General features: G+C 27.6%; 1 protein-coding gene across 1 annotated transcript; it reads left to right on the forward strand.

Annotated features, from left to right (window-relative positions):
* The first annotated feature begins 10,894 nt into the window (after window positions 1-10,894).
* LOC131647104 (aspartic proteinase CDR1-like) lies at window positions 10,895-12,224 on the forward strand. The gene has a single exon (XM_058917017.1). The coding sequence runs from the start codon at window positions 10,913-10,915 to the stop codon at window positions 12,131-12,133; it is 1,221 nt and encodes a 406-aa protein (XP_058773000.1). The 5' UTR covers window positions 10,895-10,912; the 3' UTR covers window positions 12,134-12,224.
* Window positions 12,225-12,839: the final 615 nt, after the last annotated feature.

The raw sequence follows: 12,839 nt of genomic DNA on the forward strand, positions 1-12,839 counted from the left end.
GATATGTTAACTGTTGTGAAAATGATGACAAGAATAGAGTATAATAGGGAATACAATAGGAAGCAAGAAAACCAACAAGGAATTGGCTATAACTGATATTCTTTAATTTCTATTTGAAACAGGATTACAAGTGTTACAAGAATAACAAATAACCCTCTCACCCTAAATTAGGATTTGCAGTATGCAATGATGAGAGACTAGTATGTTATTTATAATAAAACCTAACATACTAAGCTAATGGGATTTTTTACGAATACCCATTACAAGATAACTTAGGGTACAAGCTAACTTAAACAATTGGACATAACAAACATGCCCAATTCAAAATACTAACAACCCTAGCATTTCGACACCCACATACTAGAACACACTTCGACTATATTATGCATGTCTTCAACACATTATCTATCGAAACATGAAGCTACTCTTTGACCCACTAGAGTTTGATCCAATTCTCATAAATCTCCACCTTGGAACAAACTCTATAACATCAAAGAACAAACTAGATTTCTTCATGCAGCTTTATCAACTACATACATTGGAAAAACTTGCAACTTGGCAATGTCTTAGTAATCCTATAAGTAACATTATGATCTGTCAAAACCTTCAGCACTTGGACTTCTCCACTCTCGATTACTCCTCTGAAGAAATGCAACCTCACATCGATGTGCTTGGTTCGCTTATTATATGATGAGTTCTTTGACATACGTATAGCACATTCATTATTACATTGAACAATGATACCTCGACCTTGAAGTTTCAGCTCCTCTGCAAAGCTTTCAAGCCACAATGCTTATTTCATAGCTTCAGTGAGGGAAATATATTCCGCTTCAGTGGTTGATAAAGAAACAACCTTCTGAAGTGTTGCTTTCAAACTAACAGTTGTGTCAAACACATTGAAAACAAATCCATAAATAAATTTTCTGGGATCCATACAACCTGCATAATCAGAGTCGACATATCCTTCGATTACTACTTTACTATCTTCACCCAAGGCTCCACCATAAATTAGAACTCTATTCGGAGACTCATTTATGTACCTTAGAATCCACTTCAATGCTTGCTAGTGAGCTTTTCCAGGACTCGCCATGTACCTGCTTATAATACTTACTGCATATGCTATGTCGGGTCTAGTGCAGACCATAACATACATCAAAGAACCTACTATATTAGCATATGTAATAATATTCATATAAGCTCTTTCGACATCACTACTGGGACCCTGGTCAATAATCAACTTGAATTGAAGGTTTGTCAGAGTCACAACAGGCTTCGAATTTGACATACCAAACTTTTCGAGAATCTTTCGATGGTATGCCTCTTGAGATAAACATAATTTCGAATTCTTTCTATCTCTTTGAATGTCAATCCCAATAATCCTAGATGCAGCTCCTATATCCTTCATATTGAACTCCTTATTGAGTTCAACCTTCACCCTCATCACATCTTCGACATTTTTGCTTGCTATGAGAATATCATCCACATAAAGCAACAAAATAACAAATGAATTACCAGGTCGAAATTAGAAGTAAACACAATGGTCGAACTGGCTTCTAACGAAACTTATGTGTGCCATGAACTTGTCGAAACTCCTATTCCATTTTCGATTAGATTGTTTCAGTCCATATAAAGATCTTTTTAGCTTGCACACATAATATTCCTTCCTCTTTTCGACATACCCTTCAGGTTTCCTCATCAAGATTGTTTCGTCTAGATCATTATACAAGAACGCAATCTTCACATCCATCTGTTTCAGTTCAAGGACGAACTGTGCCACCATAACAAGCAGCGTTCGAATGGATCTATGCTTCACAATAAGAGAAAACACATCATTAAATTCAACACCTTCTTTATTTGCGACCAACATTGCCTTGTATATCTTCGATGCCACTCCTTTTATTCCTTTGTTAACTTTGAAAATCCATTTACCGCTGAATAACCTTACTCCAGCGGGTTTCTCGATAAGTTCACAAGTGTGATTATCATGAATAGATTTCATCTTATCATCCATGTCCTTCATCCATTCAGTCTTATTTCGACTCCTCATAACTTCCTTATAGACTATAGGTTCTGCGTCTAGAACCTCACTTGCAGAGATTAAGGAATAAGCTATAAGATTGCATACCCGAGTCTCTGATGTGGTTTGATGACTCTTCTAGACCTATCTCTCGACAATAGGTATTCATCTACAGTTTCCTCAACTTCTTTAGCATCTTCGGATTCTTCTTCGACTTCGTCTAGGATATGCAATTCTGCATTAACATGCTCCACCTTAACAAGAATCTCTACATGTTCCAGCTCTTCATCATATATTTCTGCACTTCGACCAACATCATCAGTTTTCTTAAAAGCCTTTTTAGCTTCAATGAAAATTACATCTCGACTGGTGAATACCCATAATTTTCTGGAATAATCATCTACTATGGATAGAAAATACCTGGCTCCTGAATTTGATGGATACCTTACAGGTCCCCAAAGATCAGCATGGATGTAATCAAGAGATCCATGTGTTCTTTATTTGCCTTTGTTAAACTTCACTCAGCAAGATTTTCCAAGTACACATTGTTCACAAAGCTTAAGCTTTTCAACTTTGTCTCCACCAAGCAGATTTTGTTTCCCTAATTCGACCAGATCCCTTTCACGGGCATGGCCCAATCTCATGTGCCAAATTTTTGTCTTCGATAAAGGTTTTGTGGATGCAACATTTTTCGAACCACTTACAACTTCAGCCTTAAGGGTATACAAGCCTTATTTCTTCACTTCTCTCAAGACTTCCTTTGATCCCTTCATGACTCTTAGGATACTTTTCTCTCCTTAGAAAACATATCCTTTCTTGTCGAATTCACCAAGAGAAATCAAATTTCTCTTTAAACCAGGAACATACCTGACTTCAGTCAACAACCTTATTGATTCATCATGGAGATTGAATCTCACATATCCAACAGCTGCAATCTTGCAAGATTTGTTGTTTCCCAGCAATACAGATCCACCACCTTGATCACATAATTCATCGAACAAGTCTTTGTTTGGATTCATGTGCCAAGTGAAAACTGGATCTATAATCCGCTCCTTACTAGAGTCACTGCTCAAAATCACAAGAACATAAAATGATTCAAAATCATCTTGAACAATGGTTGTGTTGCCATTATCCTTACCTCCATGATCTTTCAGGCGTTCAGGGCACACCTTTCTTGTGTGACCCTCCTTCTCACAATGATAGCATCGAATACCATATGTTTCACCACTGTAAGACTTCTGTTAACTTTTACCTTTCTTCTTATCGAACTTACCATCCTTTCGCAAGAATTTTCCCTTAACGGGTAAACCTTCACCAACCGTCGAAGGTTTATGCTCCTTTCGTTCGTTCAAGTCCTTAGAATACAAGGCTTATTGAACTTCTTCGAAGGTTAGAGACTCACTTCCATACAAGAGAGTTTCTTTGAAGTGATCATGTGACCTAGGCAAAGCGCATAACAACAACAATACTTGATCGTTATCATCAATCTTCACATGAATATTTTCAAGATCAAGAATTAGCTTGTTGAACATATCCAACTGCTTAGCCAACACTTTGTCTTCAATGATCTTGAATAAATACAAAGCTTGCTTTAGGTATAGTTGATTTACTAGCAATTTAGTCATGTAAAAACTTTCAAGTTTCATCCATAACCCCGATACCACCGTCTCCTTTGATACCTGTCGAAGAACCTTATCACCAAGGCTCAACAGAATTGTGCCACCGCTCCCTTCAACGCTTCCAAACAACCCTGCTGAAACAGTAGGACTTTCATCTTCAAGTGCCACAGATCGAAATCATTCACTCCGGTGAACTTTTCAATCTGATAATTTGCTGAAGGCATCTTCTCCACGCTCACCGCACCAATTTGTTGTGAAAACGATGCCAAGAACAAAGTATAATAGAGAACACAATAGAAAGCAAGAAGAACAACAAGGAATTGGTTATAACTGATATTCTTTACTTTTTCTTTGAAACAAGATTACAAGTGTTACAATTATAACAAATAACCCTCTCACCCTAAATTAGAATTTGCAGTATGCAATGATGAGAGACTAGTATGCTATTTATAATAAACCTAATTAACATACTAAACTAATGGGTTTTCTCAAAAATACCCATTACAAGTCAACTTAGGGTACAAGCTAACTTAAACAATGGAGCATAACAAACAAGCCCAATTCGAAATACTAACAACCCTAGCATTTCGACATCGACATACTAGAACACACTTCGACTATAGTATGTATGTCTTCGACACATTCTCTGTCGAAACAGAAAGCTACTCTTCAATCCATTAAAATTCGATCCAATTCTCACATTAATCAATAAAATCTTCAATTTGGACGTATACATATGAAAATAAAGAGATTAGTATGAAAATAAGTTTCAGCTTTATTATATGCTTTACAAGCGAACAATGTTTTACTATGGAGAACAAGTCTTTATCCCCATAGTAGAAAAACAAAGGTCAATTATGTTTTTCTCAACTTAGCAACCTCAAGTTTATTGTACCAATTTTATCCACTGAGTCAATATTCATTCAATTCATCCATAAAATAATTAATCTAATTGATCCCCTATAAAAATTTATTTAATTAATTGAATTCAATCAATCCATTTAAATTTATAGATGAACTTAATCCATTCATTTAAAGTTATGGATGAACTCAATCTATCTAGTATATTTTAAAAATCCAATAGATAGAATTTGTAAAACTTTAACTAGAAACTAAAATTGGAGATAAAAAGATTAGAGGGACCTCTATTTCAAGTAAATTTTTTGAGAAACAAACAAAATTTAAGAATATTTAAGGATACCACGAACATATATTTAATCTTTTAATAAATATTAATTGAAAAAATGTGATAGAAACATCTGTGGTTAACTCAGTATTTGTTCGTAGGACCAACTAATTTAGGGACAAATCTTATCGCCCACAAATGAGGGTCAATCAAAGTCAATTCCTAGAGATTCATTGATTTTCAAATAACACAATTGTTACAAAAGCAACAAATATTAACATGTTATTATGAAATCTACTTATAAATCTAAGGTTGTCATGATGACAATCCTAAATAAAAACCCTAATCTTTGTTTATATGTCATCCTCACATAGTCACATGCTTATGTATCATTCTCACACAATTCTATAAAATTCTATTGATTAATAAAACTTCATTTCTAATCTAATACATGAAGAAACTAAATTATAAAAATATTAGATAAAAAACTTTTATATATATTAGATTTATTAAATTAGCATTATATTAATAATTATTAATAATATTAATAATTATTTTTATTATTATGAGAATAATAATAATAATAATAAGAATAAAAATAAAAAATAATATTGAACCACCATATTAAATATAATAATAATAATAACAATTCTATATTCACCTTCTAATTTTTTTTATATATTATACAATTCTATATTTTTTTTTTATATATTATACAATTCTATATTTTTTTCAAATATAACTTAAATAAATTTTACCTAAAAAAATCAAATAAATTTACCATTAATTTTTATAATTTAATTAAATATTATATTTTATATAAATAATTTACATATCCTTATAGTTATAATAAAGATAACATATCAAAATAAAAAATACATAACTCTAAAAAATATTAATATATATTCCGATAGTTTAACTTTATTTTTAATTTTAATATTACTCTAATTCTAATAATAATAATAATATATTTTAGTATAAATAATTATAAATCTATATCTATCTCTTTTCTATTCCATAATCTCATAAATAAAACATAAACTCTTTTTCAGAGTAAGAACATTTCATCATTCTCTATTTTTATTTAAATTTTACAAGCATCTAATAATATATTAGATACAAATGATTTTATGAGATTTTCCATTCTCAGTGAGACTTCCATAAACATAAAAGTGATATGTGTCTTTTTCTTCCATAATACTAAAAAAATTCTAATATTTTTATATGTTTAGTATTTTTTTTTATGTATAACTCTCTAAAATTTTGTCACATTACATTCTAAAATAATACTGACACTCTTTTTTTTAGAGTAAAAACATTTCACCATGCATCTAATATCGACCTATTTATGTATATTTATTTTATCATAAATTCAAATTAATCTCGCCATTTGAATATAAAAATAGAGAAAGGTCAAAGAATTAGAGTAAATATAATATCATAATAATAATAAAATTTTAGCTAAAATTTTTTATATAAAAGAACTTCTTTTAACTTACTTAATTTTATATATTTTTCTATATTATAAAAATTTATTCTATTAATATGGATCATATATTAATATACCAAATAAATATTTGAACTAATTTTTTTCTTCTTTTTTGTAACTACTATTATATAGTAATAATGAATAGGATAATTATTTGAACTTATTTTGTAACTTCTATTATTTAGTAATGAAGAATATAATACTAATAAATTGAAATTAATTAATAACTTGAAACCTCCTAAATAAATACAAAAAAAAAAATCCTATTATATAGTAATAATGAATAGAATAATTATTTGAACTTATTTTGTAACTCCTAATATATAGTAATGATGACTAAAATAGTACTGAATTGAAATAAATTAATAACTTGAAACCTCCCAAAAAATATGAAAAATTAAATAATAAAGATAAAGTAAATATAACATTATAATATTAATAAAATTTTATATAAAAATAATTTTCCTATAAAATAAATTCTTCTAAATTACATAAATATTTTGTAATATAAAATTCATACGAGACTAAATTAATAAAAATATTTTTTTATAGTTTATAATAGTAATAATCAATTGAATAGCTCTGAATTTCTGAACTGAAGTTCATGAAAAACTTGAATCCCTAGAAAATATGAAGAAAAAAATGAATAATAAAGATAGTGAAAGGTTAAAAAATTTGAGTGAATATAATATCATAATAATTTGCCCTTCTATTCATAAAATTAGAATATAATATAATAATAATAATTTAAAAATGTCATTAACATAATTCTTTAAATTATATATCTTTTTCTATTCCAAAACTCTTATTATTTAATTATTATTTATTAGGAGTATTCATTCAATATTTAATTGACTATTCACTTACTTAATATATCAATGTGAATTTAGACTAATAATTGTCTAAATATAATTAGTTATTATTTTATTATTTTATTATTTTAGTTATTTTTCTATGCATAATCACGTCATATATATATATATATATATATATATATATATATATATATATATATATATGATACTAATTTATTATCTTTTCTCTTATATTTTTATATTTAATAGTAAAAATAATGATTAAAATAGAAACGAATTGAAATTTTATTTAAAAATAATTTTCCTATAAAATAAATTCTTCTAAATTACATAAATATTTTTTAATATAAAATTCATACGAGACTAAATTAATAAAAATATTTTTTTTAAAGTTTATAATAGTAATAATAAATTGAATAGCTCTGAACTGAAGTTCATGAAAAACTTGAATCCCTGAAAAATATGAATAAAAAAATGAATAATAGAGATAGTGAAAGGTTAAAAAATTAGAAAACACACACTAAATAAATAGTTTTCTATACCTCATGAAATAACCAATCCATTAATTAAGTCACAACATATTTTTTAGAATAAAGTCATCCAGAGTATCAAAATATCTTATTTGAAAACACTAAAGTTATCCATATCCTCTGTGAAGACAAATTAAATTGCAAATTTCATGGCAAAGCTCGCATCCACTAACAATAATCTTCTGATTCACAACTCCCTTCCATTCGAAAGAAATTTTTATTTTTATGTTTATGGTTTTTTATCTCTTTTTTTTTAAACATTATATCCAATAAAATAATTAATTTTTGTTACACATCATTTTAATAATATTATCTTTTTATATGAACAATAGGTATGATTTCTATTTTATTTTATATATCAATTAAATCCTATTACTGTTATTTTAACTTGTATTAATATGATACTAATTATTAACTATGTTTATATAATCTCTAAAATTAAATAATTATTTACGAAAGTGAAATTGTAAATTAAAATTTAGTTGTAAGTTATAATTGATTTAGGGTCTGTTTGGATTGATGGAGAGAGATGGAATGGAATGGGATGAAGTGGAATGAGTTGTGTTCCATTGTTTGGATTTACAAAAAATGAATGGAATGGAATGGAGTGTGATGGAACCCATTCCATCCAATACCATTATTTTAGCCCAATTTTCATTCCCCCCAAATTGGGGTGTACCCAATGGAATGTAATCAATTCTTAATACAATTACAATTTTATCCTCTAAATTTTCATTTCTATTCCTTATTTTAATTAAAGTGATATTCTTCTTTTCTTCCACTGTAACTCTTCTCTCTCACGGACCTTCTTCTAGCAGTATCAAACTTTTCAATTTATACGCCTCATATTTTGATGTTGCATTATGAATATTCAAAATTTTGACAATATGTTTTACTTTTTTTTCAAACGTAAAGCTTATATTTTTCTAGGATGATATATATTTTCATGTTATAATAATCATGTAGTTTCTAATAATTTATATTTGATAATTAAAATATGAGGATTTCTCTTATTTGTATATAAATTAAATAGATAATTAATTAATAATATTTTTAAAGTAAAGGGTAAAAATGGAATAAAAAAGTTATAGTGCATTCCGCTCCGTCCAATATCCAAACAGTGGAATGAGATATTAGTTCCGCTCCATCGTAAAATATCCAAACAATGGAATGAAACTTATGTTCCGTTCCGTTCCGCTCCACTATATTTCATTCCACTCCATTCCGTTCTGTTAGTTTTAAACTATCCAAACATAGCCTTAGTTTGAAGTTACTAAATTCTGAATATTATTTAAGAGTTATGTAATGATAGAGTATTTGATTTATTATAATATTGAAATAATATGTATTATAAATAATTGATTTATTTTGTTAAATGGAAGAGAAATATGAGAACTAATCTAACATTTTATCATAAAACTATATTTAAGAATCTAAATATCATTATTAATAAAATATTTAACATAGTTTGGCTAAAAAAATTAATAACTTAAATTAATAGATATTAGAATCATCAATTATAAAATTGAAAAAAAGTTCATTTTAATTTTCAAATTTTTTTCGTTAATTTAATTATTGATGTAAAAATAAATAATTTATTCAGATGATTATATAAAGTTTTTTAATTCATTAATGATATTCATTAACCCATAATAAATAATAGTTTTCTATACCTCATGAAATGAACAATCCATTAATAAAGTCACAACATATTTTTTAGAATAAAACTTTGGGTCATCCAGAGTATCAAAGATATCTTATTTGAAAACACTAAAGTTATCCATATCCTCTGTAAAGAGAAATTAAATTGCAAATTTCATGGCAAATCTTTCATCCACTAACAACAATCTTCTGATTCACAACTCCCTTCCATTCGAAATAAATTAATTTTTATGTTTATAGTTTTTTATCTCTCTTTTTCTAAGCATTGTAACCAATAAAATAATTAATTTTTGTTACACATCATTTTAATAATATTGTCTTTTTATATGAATAATAGGTATAATTTCTATTTTATTTTATACATCAATTAAATCCTATAAATTATATTATTTTTATTATTATTTTTAAATTATTACTGTTATTTTAATTTGTATTAGTATGATACTAATTATTAACTATGTTTATATATTCTCTAAAATTAAATAATTATTTACGGAAAGTGAAATTGTAAGATAAAATTTAGTTGTAAGTTATAATTGATTTAGTTTGAAGTTATTAAACTCTAAGTATTATTTAAGAGTTATGTAATGATAGAGTATTTGATTTATTATAATATTGAAATAATATGTATTATAAGTAACTGATTTATTTTGTTAAATGAAAGAGAAATATGAGAACTAATTTAAAATTTATCATAAAATTATATTTAAGAATCTAAATATCACTATTAATAAAATATTAGAATCATCTATTATAAAATTGAAAAAAATTCAATTTAATTTTTAAATTTTTTTTCGTTAATTTAATTATTGATGTAAAAATAAATAATTTATTCAGATGATTATATAAAAATTTTTAATTCATTAATGATATTCGTTGACCCATAATAAATAATAGTTTTCAATACCTCGTGAAACAACCAATCCATTAATCAAGTCAAAACTTATTTTTTCCACAACAATAAATAAATAAAATCATGAAAATATGAATGAAGTTACTGAATTAACATAGGAACACCAAAAAAAAATCAATATTGTAATATATAATATAATTTTAAAAAGTTAATTTTTTTTAAAGAATTTATAATTAAAACAATTCTAATTAAACCCGTGCAACGCACGAGCCATATATCTAGTCTAACCAAAATTATAGAATTGAAAGCAATTATTATTCAAAACATAATTTTAGAAATATATAATAAAGTACAATTTATTCAAAAATAAATCTTAATTTTAAATAAAGATGATTATGTTATGAATAATTTTCTTTTTAGTCTCTTAAAAAATAGAACTATGAAATCTAACAAATATTGTATAATTAGAAAGATTTATTCAAAGCTTAATTTTAGAAATTGAAAGCTGTATAACAACAAATATAAATTCCAAATTATACAAATTTAGTCAAAACAAGTAGTAATAATAATAATTTAAAATAGAACTAATTATTTCATACCTAGTTTTTTTTTTTTTTTTGTGGTAGGTATTTCATACATGGTTTTAGTTTAAGTTAATAATATAGGATTATGATATTTACATATCAATGCTCACTTGATGGTATAACTTTTTTGTTGGTATATAAAAACCACATTGCTTAGTCTAAATTCATTCATATAAAAAACATACTTTATTTTATCACATATCGAGTACAAGTAAGCATGGTTTCTTCTCTGTCATTTTCTTACCTAGCAATCATTTCTCTATTATTTTATCATTCATATTTTTCATCCATTGAAGCCCAAAATGATGGGTTAACCGTGAAACTATTTCGAAAAACCTCTTTCAAATATATACCAAATATTATACAGGCACCTATACATGCTCATATTGGTCAGCATCTCATGGAGGTGTATATTGGAACTCCACCAATAAAAATATATGGTATTGCAGATACAGGAAGTGAACTCATATGGACTAATTGTGTGCCCTGCGATGGATGCTACAAACAAATCAATCCTTTGTTTGATCCTAAAAAATCTTCCTCTTATATCAATGTTTCATGTAATTCTTCTCACTGTAATGACCTTCACTTACATGAGTGTTCTCCTGAGAACTATTGCAGTTATAACTATGGCTATGCAGATAGTTCTGTTACTCAAGGAGTTCTCGCACAAGAAACAGTTACCTTAACATCAAACACAAATAAATCAGTCGCCATTAAAAATATTCTTATTGGTTGTGGACATAATGATACGGGAACTTTCAATGACCAAGAAATGGGTATAATTGGTCTTGGAAGAGGACCAATGTCACTCATTTCTCAAATAGGTCCTTTATTTGGAGGCAAGAAGTTTTCTCAATGTTTGGTTCCATTTGACACTGATATTAAAATTGCAAGCAAAATGAGTTTTGGAAAAGGTAGTGAAGTATCAGGGGAAGGCGTGGTTACAACACCTATGGTTATAACACCAAACCCAGTTTCATATTTAGTTACATTGCTAGGTATTAGTGTGGAAGATACATATTTTCCCTATAATTCTAAAGGGGATGCTTCAAAGGGTAATATGTTGATTGATTCAGGGACACCGCCAATTTATATGCCTAATGATTTGTATGATAGAGTGGCTACTGAAATAAGAAACAAGATTTCAATGAAACCCATTATAGATGATCCAAGTTTAGGTACTCAACTTTGTTATCAAACGAATACTAATCTTGATGGGCCAAATCTTACATTCCATTTTGAAAATGCAAATGTAGTTTTAACACCAATCCAAATATTCGTTCCGCCAAGAGATGGTGTTTTCTGCTTGGCAATAAATAACCAAACTGAAGAGGAAGGCATTTATGGTAATTTTGCACAATCAAATTATTTGATTGGGTTTGATATAGAGAAAGAGTTGATTTCTTTCAAGCAAATGGATTGCATCAAACATTAAAGGCTAATCAAGTTCAAATCATGTATTAGTATAAAAGTTTTTCATACTAGATAGTACTTGATCTTGTTTTAATAATGAATTATGGTTTAAGATTAAAGAGAATTTATAAAAACTATGTTACAATTTATGATGTTGATATGCATCTCATTTGTTGTAGTTGAGTTATAATACCATATTTAATATATATATATATATATATATATATATATATATATATATATATATATATATATATATATATATATATATATATATATATATATATATATATAGAGAGAGAGAACCATCTACTAAGTGAGATTTATCGGTGTACCACTTTTATATACCATTAGATATATTTAAATGGTTTAGATGAACTAAACTAAATTGAGAACAGGTAGAACTTTCCGCATATAATTACCTACCCCACCCTCTCTCTCCCTTCTCATCTTTTGCGGTTGGTTCAAATTCAACAGCAACTTATCTTTCTTTCTTCTTTTTTTTAAATTCAAATTTGCTTCAAACCACCTCTACCACCCCTCCACCATCCATCCCCTTATTGTTGTACCTAGGCATGACAACGAAACTCGTACCCGTGGGAACCCACCCGAATCTATCCCGAAGTTGACGGGGAAAACCCGTTTTGACTGAGTTTGGGTTTTCCCCGATTACAAAATATGAGAACGGGTCAGGTAATGGGAACACTAGTACACACCCCGAACCCGCC

Source organism: Vicia villosa, linkage group LG2, assembly GCF_029867415.1.
Source record: "Vicia villosa cultivar HV-30 ecotype Madison, WI linkage group LG2, Vvil1.0, whole genome shotgun sequence".
In the NCBI taxonomy this organism is placed as follows: domain Eukaryota; kingdom Viridiplantae; phylum Streptophyta; class Magnoliopsida; order Fabales; family Fabaceae; genus Vicia; species Vicia villosa.